Below are 16010 nucleotides of genomic sequence, written 5' to 3'. Positions count from 1 at the left end.
GTGGTGGGACCACTCTCATGACTGGAGTGCTGCAATGTCTGGCTATAGGCTCTTCAGAAGGGACAGGAAGCACAGAAGGGGTGGTGGTGTGGCTCTCTATATCAGAGAGAGTTTTGATGTCATGGAACTTGAGGATGGGAATGATAAGGTTGAGTCCCTATGGGTTAGGATCAGCGGGAAGGCCAACAAGGCAAGCATCCTGGCAAGGGCCTGTTATAGACCGCCAAACCAGGAAGAGGAGACAGATGAGGAATTCTACAGGCAGCTGACAAAAGTTGCGAAATTGTCAGCGCTTGTTCTCGTGGGGGACTTCAACTTCCCAGATATATCCTGGAAGCATAACACAGCCCAGAGAAAGCAGACTAGGAGGTTTCTGGAGAGCATGGAAGATAGCTTCCTGACACAGATGGTTAGTGAGCCTACCCAGGGAGATGCCCCGCTAGACCTTCTGTTCACAAACAGAGAAGGACTGGTGGGAGATGTAGTGGTTGGAAAGTGTCCTGGGCAGAGTGACCATGAAATGGTAGAGTTCTCCATTTTTGGAGAAGCCAGGAAGGGGACCAGTATTGGACTTCTGGAGGGCTGACTTTGAACTGTTCAGGACACTGGTTGGTAGAGTCCCTTGGGAGGCAGTTCTGAAGGGCAGAGGAGTCCAGGAAGGCTGGGTGCTCTTCAAGAAGGAAATCTTAATGGCGCAGGAGCAGTCTGTCCCCACGTGCCCAAAGACGAGCTGGTGGGGAAGAAGACCAGCCTGGCTGAACAGAGAATTGTGGCTTGAGCTTAGGAGGAAAGAGAGGGTTTACAATCTTTGGAAAAGAGGGTGGGCCACTGAGGAGGACTATAAGGATGTTGCGAGGCAGTGCAGGGAAAAAATTAGAAAGGCCAAAGCTCATCTAGAGCTCAATCTGGCTACTGCCGTCAAAGACAACAAAAATTTTTTTACAAATACATCAGTGCAAAATGGAGGACTAAGTAGAATCTCCAGCCTTTACTGGATGTGGGGGGGAACTTAGTTACAAAAGATGAGGAAAAGGCAGAGGTGCTTAATGCCTTCTTTGCCTCAGTCTTTTTCGGCAAAACCAGTTGGTTGCTCTCTGGATACCCAGCACCCTGAACTGGTGGAAGGGGATGGGGAGTAGAATGTGGCCCTCACTATCCATGAGGAAATGGTTGGCGACCTGCTACGGCACTTGGATGTACGCAAGTCAATGGGGCCAGATGGGATCCACCCGAGGATACTGAGAGAACTGGCGGAGGAGCTGGCCAAGCCACTTACCATCATTTATCAACAGTCCTGGCTATCGGGGGAGATCCCAGTCAACTGGTGGCTAGCAAACATGACGCCTATCTACAAGAAGGACTGGAGGGCAGACCCGGAAAACTATAGGCCTGTTAGTTTGACCTCAGTACCAGGGAAGCTCATGGAGCAGATCCTCTTGAGAGTCATCATGTGGCAGTTGCAGGGCAAGCAGGCGATCAGGCCCAGCCAGCATGGGTTTATGAAAGGCAGGTCCTGCTTGACGAACCTGATCTCCTTCTATGGCAAAGTGACGCACTTGGTGGATGAGGAAAAGGCTGTGGATGTGGTCTACCTTGACTTCAGTAAGACTTCTGACACTGTTTCCCACAGAATTCTCCTCAAGAAACTGTCTGCTCGTGGCTTGGACTGACGTACGCTTCATTGGGTTATAAACTGGCTGGATAGCCGGGCCCAAAGAGTTGTGGTGAATGGAGTCAAATCCAGTTGGAGGCCAGTCACTAGTGGTGTTCCCCAGGGCTCAGTACTGGGGCCAGTCCTCTTTAATATCTTTATCAGTGATCTGGATGAGAGGATCAAGTGTACCCTCAGTAAATTCGCAGATGATACCAAGTTAGGTGCGTGTGTTGATCTGCTTGAGGTAGGAAGGCTCTGCAGGAGAATCTGGATAGGCTGAACCGATGGGCTGAGGGCAACTGTATGAAGTTCAACAAGGCCAAGTGCCGGGTCCTGCACCTGGGGCGCAATAACCCCAAGCAGAGCTACAGGCTGGGAGAGGAATGGTTGGAGAGCTGCCAGGCAGAGAAGGACCTGGGAGTATTGATTGATAGTTGGCTGAATATGAGCCAGCAGTGTGCTCAGGTGGCCAAGAAGGCCAACAGCATCCTGGCTTGTATAAGAAGCAGTGTGACCAGCAGGTCTAGGGAAGCGATTGTCCCCCTGTACTCGGCTCTGGTGAGGCCACACCTCGAGTACTGTGTTCAGTTTTGGGCCCCTCGCTACAAGAAGGACATCAAGGTGCTCAAAAGAGTCCAGAGAAGGGCGACGAAGCTGGTTAGGGGTCTGGAGAACAAGTTCTACGAGGAGCAGCTGAGGGAGCCTGGTTTGTTCAGCCTGGAGAAAAGGAGACTCAGGGGCGACCTTATTGCTTTTTATAAGTACATTAAATGAGGCTGTAGCAAGGTGGGGGTTGGTCTTTTCTTCCATGTGCCCAGTGATAGGATGAGGGGAAATGGGCTAAAGTTGCGCCACAGGTGTTTTAGGTTGGATATTAGGAAGGACTTCTTTACTGAGAGGGTTGTGAGGCATTGGAATGGGCTGCCCAGGATAGCGGTGGAGTCACCATCCCTGGAGGTCTTTAAAAGATGTTTAGATGTTGAACTTAGCAATATGGTTTAGTGGAGGACTTGTTAGTGTTAGGTCAGAGGTTGGACTCGATGATCTTGAGGTCTCTTCCAACCTAGACAATTCTGTGATTCTGTGATATACACCATTCTGGAGTCAAGATGTAGCGGTGCTAAACAAGCAGTCATTCATGGAGGGGACTGGAGGAGAGACATGGCCATATCCAGAGGAAGGAAGTCTTAAGTTTGAATAAATGGATTTGGCACACCTTACTTGTAGTAGCTGGTCCTACTGCCTCTGCCATATTTGGCATTGTCTTTCTTGACCACTGTAGTTAGATGGATGGGGCAGGAAGGCCTAGGGTATTTTGAAATAGGCAGTGTAGCTTGCAGAGGGAAGAACTAGCTACCAAACTCCCCAGGACTCTCTATTCACCCCAGTATTGCTGAATTTGTGTAGGTAGACTCAGGTGTCAGTGTCTTGGCAACCCAAGTAATTTGCTGAAAGGATCATCAAACTGACCAAGGAACCACTGATGAAATCCCAAAATTAATTATTTCCCTGGGCAAAAAAAAAAAAAAAAAAAAAAAAAAAGAAAAAGTGATGGTCTTAAACAACAGTAAAATTACAACAGTCCTGCTTGACCTGTATGGAGGCCTGTTAGAAAATGTTGGTTTACAGTAGACTTTAGAGCTTTGAAAGAGATCACACCATCATTAACTGTTACAGTTCCAGACATATTGCAGCTCTTGTATGACCTAGAAACCCTAAAATATACCTGATATGCTATAACTGGTATTGCAAATGCTTTAAAAAAAATAAAAAAAAAAAAAAATCCCAGTCATCAAAGAAAGACCTTAGTTTGCCTTCACCTGGAATGGTGTGCAGTACAGCTGGAACCACCTGTCTGAAGGGTCCAAATATTCCTTACTATATGCCATGGCATCATCCATCAGACTTTAAAGCAAGAGATCTCCAAAGAACTTTTTCTCTGCTGACAATGGGATAAACTACTTTAGAAGTACTAAGTAAAGGGCAATAGGTAATCATTACTTTTCTTGGTGCTAGATTTACCATTAGGGTCTCCAAAGCAAAAAGGGACTTTCAAAAAATGCAGGTTTTAGACATGCACTATGAATAAAGATACATCCCAGCTGACCAAATTGCTTGGATAAGCACCACAGATACAATAAACAAGAAACACAAGCCTTCTTGGGCATTACTCTATTGGAATATGCACATCTGTTGTTGCTGCCAATTACTGCCAATTGACCAAACATGCATATTAAGTGATCTGAAAAAAAATAAATAAATAAATATTAAAAGTAAGAAGAAGAACACCAGTGAGCTTTGGAGCTAATCAACAGGAGATAGCCCATGCCATCAAATTAGGACTAATTTTCATAGGTAGTAATGTAAAAATAGAAAAATTAAATACAATTGCAGGAAAGAGGCATATCATACAGAGTTTGTGGCAACCAGCCTCTGAAGAGATGAGAGAGACACTTGGAACCCTGGAATCTGAACCACAAAAGAGCAGAAAATAAATTCTCTCTAGTGGAACAAGAGTTCCTAGCTGCATATGTAGAGGGTGTGTGAGCATCACAGAAGTGTTGGAGTGCAGAGCAGCCACTATCATTATGCCCTCCATAAGCTATCCTGAATTTTATGTTCAAGGATTCAAAACAACTGAGGGAAGAACAACCACCATAACACGGCAAAAATGTGTCCTAGCCCTTAGCCAATCTTTACATATTGTTTCAAGCTCCAGATCAGGGTTAGCTGAATTTATTAAGTCAATGGCCATCAAATCAATAATGTGAGGAAGGCCAAACACCTTTGGCTGTTGAAGCTCTAGTGTATGATGAAATAAGTACTGAAAATAAAGAACAAAGTTTGTTTACTGATGGATTCTGTAACAGCATAGCAGGAAACAGGAGACGGAAATACTTGGAACACTTCTACAGGAGAAGCTGCCATCTGGGAGGAGGCTTGAAGAACTTTGAAAGGCCTTAAAAATAGCCTTAGAATATACTCAGGAGCATCAATGGGCTAGAGTATATGTAAATACAGAATCCTGGGCAGTGAGTAATGTTGTATGGAAATGGCTTAAAAAGTGAAATTGTGGTAATTGGCAGCAGTTAGGAAAAATATTTCAAGCAGAAGTATGGAAAGCAGTACAACAGATGCTTGAGCAGAAAGACTTAAGAAAGACCTAATGTCAGGCTAATAATATACATATCCCAAATTCAAAGGCAACTTAAGATGAACACAGTAACTAAGCTGACTAGCTGCCTCAACTTTTTCCTTAAAACTGTCCTAAAAACACCAGAAAAAGGGTCTGTTGGGATTTATGGCATCCTCACCTTCCTCACCTCCAGAAAAATGTGTGACCAGCTTATTTATAACCAGGACTATCTCATAGGAGCACTGAAGAAAAACATATATGCTGAGCTCGGTTGGATGATGAAGTACCAGCCAGCCCTGGGGATTCTTGGATTGCGAAGCCTACAACAGTCAAAATCCCTAGGGAAGTGGCCCTTATTGTTTGAAGAGCAGGGTTTACTTACTGTTTGGTCTTTGGAAACAGAACAATGAAATGTGTGCTGAATCATGTCCCTCTAATTCAAATTTTATGTCTTTATTTTTAGAGTTCTTGGATCTGAGGTTGGTGAATGGCAATGACTGTGCTGGACGGCTAGAAGTTTTCTACAATGGAACATGGGGGAGCATTTGTTCCAATCATATGTCTCAACTGACTGCAATAACTGCATGCAAACACCTGAACTGTGGAGATGGCGGGGAAATTGATAAAGATTTCAAATACGGCAGAGGTTCTGGGCCCACGTGGTTGGACCACATTGACTGCAATAAGCAACACAGCTCTCTCTGGCATTGTCAGTCAGACCCCTGGGATCCTCAGTCATGTGATAACCGAGCAGAAGAGACCCATATTTCTTGTACTGGTAACTACAAATGTATCTGTACAGGACCTCCCAAACATACAGAAACCTGTGCATGCATATGTGGACATTGTAGTACTTAAAACATGTTCAATTGTTTTCCAGTTTATATAATTTTTAGTTTCATGAAAATGGCACAAACATTTTTGTCTAATTCCTGTTGTAAATTAGTTAATTAAAATGATATGAGTATTGAAATCCAAGGGAAGACCCTGATAGCATGGTGCCATTGCATACCTGTAAATTAAAAGTCTGTGATATGCAGTTAGTCTGTGAGGTCTGAGATAAGATCAGATTTCTCAAGAAGTCTAGAGGCATGTATGCATACATGTATGGACGCATAACAGAGCATGTAGACACGTGAATGCACAGAAACATGTACAAGTGTACTTAAGTTCAATTCTAAAGGTCCATTTCTGGTGTCTGCTCTTATGATAGTATTTCATATCTGTGGGTTCCCACTGAAATATAAACGGATTTTAGATAACATTCAGATCTCTTGAAAGGCACTTCAAGAGGAAAGAAAGCAAAGTCCTCAGAGAGTTTCAGGAACATTTTTTTATTTAAAGCAATAGCCAAACAGTGACCCAGCAAGTATTAAATACTCCATGCATACATTACAGGAAAAAATGAACTTGATGATTAATCATAGAAACATAGAACGGTTTGACCTTAAAGACCATCTAGTTCCAACGCCCCCTGCCTTAGGCAGGGATGATACCCATTAGACCAGGTTGGCCAAGGTCCCAACCTGGCCTTGAACACCTTCAGGGATGGGTCATCCACAGATTCACTGGGCAGCCTGCTCCAGTGCCTCACAAGCCTTACAGTGGTGAGTTAATGATCAGGCATTTTATGTAACTTCACTTTTTTAGAATAATCTAATGATTTATTTACAATATTTAATTTCTACAGGAAGAAAAGGGACAGCAACTCCAGCTACTGCTGAGTGTCCAAATTCTACAAGTTGCTCAGGTACCTCTACTTTGTTTTTCCTTATTGGTCCCTGTGGACCTTCCTGCTGTTCAAGCAATACAGAAGTATGTTTGTTTTGCAGACAGGGAGAAGTTACGTGTTGTAGGAGGAGAGGATGTGTGCTCAGGAAGAGTGGAGATTTGGAACCAGGGTTCTTGGGGAACGATCTGTGATGATTCCTGGGATATAGCAGATGCTAATGTGGTATGCAGGCAACTGGGTTGTGGGTCTGCTGTGTCCGCTCTGAGTGAAGCTGCCTTTGGAGAAGGGACTGGTCCCATCTGGTTGGAGAAGATCCACTGTAAAGGAACAGAACTGTCTCTCTGGGACTGTCCTTCCAAGCTCTTGTTTGGCAAAAACTGTGATCATAAGGAGGACGCTGCTGTGGATTGCTCAGGTTAGTAAATGGTCCTTTGGTTCATTACACAGACTAGGAGAGGAGGTAGATGTACATCCAAGTTACTAGCCCCTTCATACTTCTGACTGCAGGAACCTCACAAATGATGTGAAGATGTTCTTCCTATTTTTCACACTTACCTATTCCTTAACCTAGACTTGTATTCCTTTCATAGGTGTGACAGGAACAACATCATCCACTAGAGCAGGTAAAATATTTCCTCTTCCCCCCTTTCTTTCTCCCAACAAATGAGAATTTAATGTGCTTGATACTGCATAGTGGGTAAAACCGCAATATATTCCAGCTCATGAGAAAGCATCTCACTTAGTCTTTTGTAAAGGATGGTTGAATGGCACCATCCCCAGCTGCTGAATGCTCTTTGCTTGAGCAGGACCCACAACTAGGCAGCAGGTGACCTGCTTCACCCTGCTACCATGGGCACAGCAGGAGGCTCCAGAGGAGCAGCTTCTGGATCACCTGATTCTCCACCTGTTGCTTCTCTGTTTCCATTCAGATCTTCCCCGCCAACCAGAGACACAAAATGTGAGAATTTCAGCACCTGTCATCGTTTGTGTTATTCTGGGGGCTCTTCTCTGCCTGGTCCTTGCCATTCTCGCTGGACAGATCCGAAGTGCCAGGGCACAGAAGAGAGGTGTGTCCCTCAGTACTGTTATGAAATGCCTCCTTGAAGAAGCTGGCAAGTGCTAATTGGCTGGGGCAGCTGGGAGGATGGGTGGCTGAGGTGACTGATCCCTGCTGCCACACTGAAATTTTCACTTACCCTCTGGCAGTGAAATAGTCCACCAGTGCAACTGGGAACTGGCAGCAGCCAGAACAGCCACTAAGACACTTGGACCCTGTCTTGTTCTGTACAGGTCTTGCAGTGACCTGTTTGTGCAGAGAGAAATAGAGACAAGAGGACAGGAGATTTTGATGACTGCAGCAACTGGAAAATTTACAGCCAACACATTAGATCTCAGACAAATAGAATCATAGAACCATAGAACCATAGCATCACAGAATCGTAGAATCATAGAATCGTTAAGGTTGGAAAAGACCTCCAAGATCATCTGGTCCAAGCATCCCCCTACCACTAAATTTCCTCATCCAAATCATCAACGAAGATATTAAAGAGCATGGGCCACAACATCGACCCCTAGGGAACACCAGTTGTTACCGGTCACCAGCTGGATTTCATTCCATTCACCACCACTCTCTGGGCCTGGCCATCCAGCTGGTTTTTAACCCAGCAAAGGGTATATCTGTCCAAACCATGTGCTGCCAGGTTCTCCAGAAGAATACTATGGGAGACCATATCAAAGGCCTTGCTGAAAGGCTACGTCAACAGCCTTTCCCTCATACTCCAGGTGGGTTACCTGGTCATAGGAGGAGATGAGGTTGGTCAGGTAGGACTTGCCTTTCATGAACCCATGTTCACTGGGCCTGGCCCTCTACTTGTCTTGTACATGTTGTGTGATTGCACTCAAGATTATCTGTTCCACAACCTTCCCTGATACCAAGATCAGACTGACAGGTCTGTAGTTCCCTGGGTCTTCCTTACGACCCTTCTTATAGATGGGCATCATATTAGCAAGTTTCCAGTCATCTGGGACTTTTCCAGTTGACCATGACCACTGATAGATGATGCAAAATGGCTTGACAATCACATCTTCCAGCTCCTTCAGCACCCTCAGGTGGATCCCATCTGGTCCCATGGATTTGGGACAGTCCAGGTAGGGTAACAGGTCTCTAACTGTTTCCACCTGAATCTTGGGGGGGGTTATTCTGCTCCCCATCTGACTTCCAGGTCAGAAGTCTGAGTACCCCAAGGATAACTGCTCTGACTATTAAAGACAGATGTAAAGAAGGCATTGAGAATCTCAGCCTTTTCTTTATCCTCAGTAGTCATGTTTCCCACTGTGTCCAGTAAAGGATGGAGATTCTCCTTGGTCTTACCATTTATACATTTTTAAAAACATTTTTTGTATCTTTTACCACAGTGGCCAGGTTGAGCTCATGTTGGGCTTTAGCCTTTATGATTTTTTCCCTGCATATGCTAGCAACTTCCCTGTACTCTCCCCAAGTTGCCTGTTCCTTCTTCCACTGGACCTAAACTCCCTTTTTCTCCCAGAGACCAGTTTGCTAGGCCACTCTCCATCATCTTTGAAAGGTCATGGAGAAAAGGAGTGGTACCTGAGGACTGGAAGAACGCCCATGTCACCCCAGACTTCAAAAAGGGCAAGAAGGAGGACTCAGGCAACTACAGACCAGTCAGCCTCACCTGTTCCTGGAAAAGTGATGGAATCTCTCATCTCCAAGCACACGGAGAAAAAGAAGGTGATCAGGAGTAGTCCGCATAGGTTCACAAAGGGGAAATCATGCTTAACCAATTAGATAGCCTTCTATGATGAGATGACTAGCTGGGTAGATGAGGGAAGAGCGGTGGATGTGGTCTACCTTGACCTCAGCAAGGCTTTTGACACTGTCTGCATAACATCCTCATAGACATACTCAGGAAGTGTGGCCTAGGTAAGTGGACAGTGAGGTGAATCGACAATTAATGGCAGAACTCAGAGGGTTGTCCTTAGCGGTGCAGGTTCTAGTTAAAGGCCTGTAGCTAGTGGTGTCCCCCAAGGGTCTGTGCTGGGTCCAGTGTTGCCCAACTTATTCATCAATGACCTGGACAATGGAACAGAGTGCACTCTTAGCAAGTTTACTGATGACACAAAGCTCAGAGGAGTGGCTGATACCTCAGAGGGCTGTGCTGCCATTCAGACAGACATGGACAGGCTAGAGAGTTGGGCAGTGGGGAATCTCATGAAATTCAACAAGGGCAAGCACAGGGTCCTGCACCTAGGAAGGAATCACCCCAACCACCAGTACAGGCTGGCGGGTGACCTGCTGGAGTGCAGATCTGCAGAGAGGGACCTGGGAGTCCTGGTGGACAGCAGGCTGACCATGAGCCAGCAATGTCCCCTGATGGCAAAAAAGGCCAATAGAATCCTGGGGTGCATTCAGAAGAGTGTTGCCAGCAGGTCAAGGGAGGTGATCCTAACCCCTCTACTCAGTGCTGGTGAGGCCACACCTGGAGTACTGAGTCCAGTTTTGCACTCCCCAGAACAAGAGGGACATAGAACTACTGGAGTGAGTTCAGAGGAGAGCTACAAAGATGCTTAGAGAACTGGAGCACCTGTCATACGAGGACACTGAAAGAACTGGGCCTGTTTAGCCTGGAAAAGAGAAGACTGAGGGGAGACCTCATCAATGTGTATACATATCTGAGGGGAGGGTGTTGAGAGGATGGAGGCAGTCTCTTTTCAGTTGTACCCAGCAACAGGATGAGAGGCAATGGGCACAAACTGAAGCACGGGAAGTTCCAGCTGAATATGAGGGGGCACTTCTTTACTGTGAGGGTGACAGAGCACTGGAACGGGTTTTCCAGAGAAGTTGCGGAGCCTTCTTCTCTGCTGGAGACATTCAAAACCCACCTGGATGCCATCCTGGGCATCCATGGTCTAGGTGACCCTACTTGGCAGAGGCTTGAGCCAGATGACCTTCAGAGGTCCCTTCCAACCTTGGCCATTCTGTGATTCTGTGAGACTCAGCAAAAGTTCCCTCTTCAGCCACACCGGTCTTCTCCCCCACCAGTTCATCTTATGGCACACAGGGACAGCCTGCTCCTGCACCCTTAAGGCTTCCTTCTTGAAAAGCGTCTAACGTTCCTGGACCCCTCTGCCCTTCAGGACTGACTCCAAAGGGACCCTCCCTACCAGTGTCCTGAACAATTCAAAGTCTGCCCTCTGAAAGTCCAACGTAGCAGTTTTACTGACCCCTCTCCTGACTTCACCAAGAATAGAGAATTCTACCGTGTCGCGGTAACTCTGACCAAGACAACTCCTGACCACCACATCTCCTACCAGTCCTTCTCTGTTTGTGAACGGCAGGTCTAGCAGGGCACCACCCTGGTAGGCTCACTAACCAGCTGTGTCAGGAAGCTGTCTTCCACACATTCCAGAAACCTCTTAGAATGCTTCCTCAGGTCTATATTAAATTTCCAGCATATCTCCAGGAAGTTGAAGTTATGTTCTCCAGTTCTGACCGAGACCTTTCCCTAAAGTGCCAAAAACATCAGAAGAGTTTTCAGTACCCTGAGTGAGGAATTGTTAGAACACAAATCAAAACATACATTTAAACCAAGAAACTCAGATCTGCACAGACAGAATAAATCGAATGGATTTGTTAACACACCTGCTTCCCCATCCAGTATCTACTGTTCCTTTGTCAAGATAAACTTTTTCTCCAAGTTTATTCTCAGACAGCACCTTCCTGTGACTTTCTGGGTAGTAAATAGGCTGTGTAGACCCATTTACATGTATGTCATTCATTTTCATGACACCAGCCCAAGTGTGAACAGAGACTGTGTGAGTGATCTTGTGTTTTACTTTCAGGCTCCAGAGTATCATATGACCCCTTCTCTGAGGCTGTCTATGAGGACATTGACTATAATCTGATGAGAGAAAAGCAGGGGATGACTCACCTCTCAGGTCTGTGTGTCTTGTTCTTATCAAGAGAAAATAAATTGAGGATAATTCCTTCTGGAGGCCCAAATCCCAGTCTGAAACTTTGCAGTTCCCAAATCTACCAGAAAACTGAACAGTTCCTTGAATTGAAGAGAAGTATTTTCTGACCAGTGGACTGCAATAATTCCTCTTCAAGGGACAATTCATTTTGTGCTGTCCCCACTGCAGCTATAAAGCACAGAACAATATGCCTCCACCTCCTGTCTGTCCAGTCGACGCCCTCCTCCCACCCACCACCCCCCCCAAAAAAAAAAAAAAGAAAGAAAGAAAAGAAAAAGAAAAAAAGCTTTTGTTGCAATTGTTTAAAGTAGGAACAAATAAACCAATAATCTGTATCCCCCTTCTGGTAGCCACATGTGTCTATAGGCTTCCTTCTGTTGATTGCTTTCTGCTTTTATGGCTTGCCTTCCCTATGAGTTCCAGAAGAATTGTTATCTATTTCAGTGTAAGCCCTTAAGGACTAATAATACTGACCGCCCAAGAATCTGCTTCTCCTCCAAAGAAGCACCTTAGCTCACTTGGTTATGTTTGCTACAGGTTTTATTGAAGACTGCAGGCACTCTTCCAAATGGCAGTATAGACTATGTGCTACAATTGGAAAGAATGCAGTCAGGTTTGACTGGCTTCCTGAATTTACAGACCCAGGCTACCTGTCCTCTTATATGTGTTTGGTTACTTTCCTGTACATTGTATCATGCATTGTTTAGTTGTTTTTGTTTGTTTTTTGTTTGTTTGTTTGTTTGTGTGTGTGTTTTTTGTTTTGTTTTGTTTTTGTTTTTGGTTGGTTGGTTTTGTTTGTTTGTTTGTTTGTTTTTTCTGGCTGATTCATACATTCTATGAACTGGCACATTTGGGGTTATTTGGCTGTTTTGTTTTGTTTTGTTTTGTCATTGGCTATACTTTATCTGCATGCATTCAGCCTCCAATCACAAGTAATATAATTTGTTACTTCATGCCTATCCTTCAGAACTATTTAGATACCTCCCCTGCTATCCCTATACATTACCATAGCTGCCTTAGCAAACAGCTACATTGGAGAGCAATAAACTGAATGTATGTATAATCCATACAATCAGCCATACTCAACCTCAAGTTACTTGACTTAGATCTGCAGCCTTATTGATCCTGGATCTGTTTTCCTCATGATGCAGTTTAGCAGCTCAGGAGAGTTTACTCTGATAGCACACTTTCTCATTGGTCCTGTAGCAACTCAAGGTAATGTAATGGAGATCCTACAATGAAAGAGACACTTCTAGCTTTTAATTTCCAAAGCATTATCGATTATTAAAACAATTTTTTTTTCCTGAACTTCATGTTCAATAATAATGTTAGACAGTAAGTGAAAAAATTCTCTTTGATTTTTGTGGTGGAAATGTGTCATACAATCTTGTATAAAAGTGCCAGTCTTCTCTTTTTTTTCTACTTCTGAGGGCTGTCTTCCCTCCCTGCCCACTTTTTTATGCAGGGGGATGGAGAGTTCTTGCACACTAAGGAAAACATCTTAAAGAGTTGCCAGATCTGCTCAGCTCCTTTGTCCCTAAGGATGGTGTTCCAGGGGAATGGTGTTCTCATCTACTAGGTCTTTAAATAGCTTGAAGTTCACTCTTCAGAAGTTCAGATCCTGACTTTGCTCTTTGCCAGACCTGTGTTCCTCAAAATCACAAACTTAACCAGAGCATGGTTACTGCAGCCCAGTCTGCCTCTAATCTGGCAACTGCTTCTCCCAGGAATGGTAACTGTAATAAGTTGCAAACTATTGTTTCATTTCTGAGATAAATGTGGGGAATTAAGACAGAGAAAAAACATGCTGTGGGTGGCATACTGCTGGAGTTGAACAGGAAATGTTCAGCCCAGTGACCCAATGAAAAATGCAGTCTTCCAGGTATGGTTTTGCTGGTGGTATTTTTCTTTGTTTGCTTGTTTCTATTTGACAATGGAAAATGGAAAATGCTCCCTGAAAGCGAGAGGAAGTATCTGGAGAACTACTACATTTTCCTAGTGCAGATCAAAAACCTCATTTTAATATTGCCCTCAGAGATATCAATTGTCAAAGGCCCAACCAGTTGTGGACTTCAGCTGCCCACATCCCTAACCCTCTGCTGTGCTATGGTTTTTTATATTTTATTGTGTTTGCTATATTTAGGGTTTTAATTATTTAAACTAAAAGCCTTTATTTTTCTTACTTGTTTTGAAGTTTTCACCAAGAAGATAATTATTCCAAAAAAGATCTCTTTTTTTCTAATTCACATTGAATGTTGAATATTGTAAAAAAAAAAAAAAAAAAAAAAGAAAAAAAGAAAGAAAGAAAGAAAAAAAGAAATGCGAGCACTTTGATTTGCTTTCATTTCATATATGTTTTATATGTATGTGTGTTTGTGTATGTATATACCATAAGACAGTGAAAACTAAGATTCTTTGAGGGATGACTTCCAGGTATGTCCAGATCACAGAGCTACCTACCCCTGAGAAATCAGAGCGCTCACTACTCACAGAACTAGTGATACATAGAGATAAACAAGGAAAACTTATTATTTTTTAATTATTAAATGTAATAGGGAAGCTTACCTTATCACTAGCTGCATTCTTCCAGACCTTTCCCCCTTTCACGTTCATCCTCCATATTAGCTTCTGTTTTGTACTTGTTACAACAATGTATAACAATTATTGGAGCTATATCACTGTCATCTGGAATACTTTAGAGCTCTCAGGAGGATTCTTAATTTCTTATCATTCCTTTTCATCACGGTACTATCAGTATTGCAAACCCTTATCTTTGGATTGTCAGCTACTGTTCTCTCCAGTGGAAGTTCTCTCCCTTTTACAGTTAATACCAGTATCATTCCAGAGGTCCCACTACTGCCTGGAAATACCCTGGAAGACGGTTATGATGATGTGACAGAAGATCCTAGATCTAAAGATGCTTCCCTTCCAGGGAAGAATGAGCAAGAAATCATTGGAGTTCTGGACAAAAGTGACGGAAACAGGTATTCATGGACAGGTGAGTCCAGAAGAGCAGTGCTGCTAATTTTCATAATCTATAGTTATTGTACTGAACTCAGGGGAAATCAGTGTGGAGCATACCACAAGAGATCACCTAGATTTATCTAACCACTGTAAGGAAGGAACACTACCTTCCTACACTCTTCCAATTAGATGTTTATCTGGTCTTTCAGTAACAATATTCTCACAACCCTTGCAGGTAATCTATATCCATACCTTGTTTTCCTTGGGAGGATCCAAATCAGGGCATATTCATGGGAAGAGTAAATCTTCAAAATTTGCTATGTGTCAGATAAAGATAGCAAAAAAGCTTTTTAACCCTTGAGGTGGTAAAGCACTGAATCGGGTTATTTTGTGTTATTGAATACAGATTGCCTTTATTAAAAATGTTTATTATTAAATCAGATCTGAGAAAAGTATGCTTGATCCTTGGATATGTGTACATGTAGCAGGAGGCAGAATGTAAAAACTGTTCTCAAGTTTTTCTGAAGGAGACAACCGCCAGCCCACACTTTCAGCTGCACAACTGTGTAAAGGTAAAACATACAGAATGTACATTTGACTGAGTTCTTCCCTTCATGTTTTCAGACTCTAATGTGTCAAGAAACAGGACATCTGAGACTCAAAGAGATTCATTCCCGGGTCTTGAAGACACAGTTTATGATGACATTGAAGAGACAGGACCCTAATCAAGATCGCTGAGCAGTACTGAATACTTTCGGACATTCTCCCCTGTTCATAAAATGCTAATCATGTACTATCAGAACCAGAACAACCTGCATTTAGAATTAGTTTTCATAAGTTTGGTTTATTTGCAGAGAAGTGATTACATATTTAGAAGAAATACAAGCATTATCTTGTTTAGACAGTTTTTCAAGCTTCTCCTAACTACCCAGGCTTTTTTTTATTATTATTATTTCTAAATAGTTTCATTGCTTCTTTTTCATTTTTATTTTTTTTAAACTGAGGTAATTTTTCAACCATGATATTTTCTTATTAAAACTGTTTAAAGATCTTTTCTCAAATGTATGTTACTCCTCGTGGATACATTTCACTGTATGACGAATTTTGATTATTAGGAATTGAGACTGAACTGCAAGAAGATCATCAAAGCAGTGTTTAAACTTTTGGATATTCTTATTTGTCACATAGAATGTGAGAGCCAGAATTAATGCTAGGTAGCACTACATGAGATAACAAACTAAACGAGAGGTTATTCTTGTCCTCACTTTAAATGCAGGGCTGTCATTTGAACTACATGCAAATGAATTACAATTTGGACTGGGCGGAAAAACTCCTCTTTTCTCCCTCTACACCATGATGAATTATTGTCTCCCAAAATCATATCAATTATACAGTAATAGAAAGTTTAATTTCTTTCAACGTAGGACAAATAGTGGTCATATCTATAGGTTTCCATCATGTCATTTATTTTCATCATGTGAATGCAGACTGCAAAAGTCCACAAGTTGATGGAGTAGAAGTACTGTTGT

At 43.2% G+C, this 16010-nt stretch overlaps 1 protein-coding gene across 2 annotated transcripts in view; it reads left to right on the top strand.

Annotated features, from left to right (window-relative positions):
• The window catches only part of LOC311425981 (antigen WC1.1-like), a 29016-nt gene extending 13006 nt beyond the window's left edge, over positions 1-16010 (top strand). The window contains exons 8-15 of one of the 2 annotated variants that reach the window (XM_084502063.1): positions 5254-5568; positions 6481-6540; positions 6623-6937; positions 7113-7145; positions 7452-7589; positions 11386-11481; positions 14363-14515; positions 15106-16010. In XM_084502063.1, the coding sequence (XP_084358189.1) occupies positions 5254-5568; positions 6481-6540; positions 6623-6937; positions 7113-7145; positions 7452-7589; positions 11386-11481; positions 14363-14515; positions 15106-15206 (1211 nt within the window). In that variant the 3' untranslated portion in view covers positions 15207-16010. Of the gene's footprint in view, positions 1-5253; positions 5569-6480; positions 6541-6622; positions 6938-7112; positions 7146-7451; positions 7590-11385; positions 11482-14341; positions 14516-15105 lie in introns of both variants that reach the window. The other variant, XM_084502062.1, reaches the window with a different exon arrangement.

Source organism: Aythya ferina (genome assembly GCF_964211825.1).
Source record: "Aythya ferina genome assembly, chromosome: 1".
NCBI lineage: Eukaryota > Metazoa > Chordata > Aves > Anseriformes > Anatidae > Aythya > Aythya ferina.
Note: the sequence above shows the minus strand (reverse complement) of the source record. Positions and strands in the feature narration are given on the sequence as shown.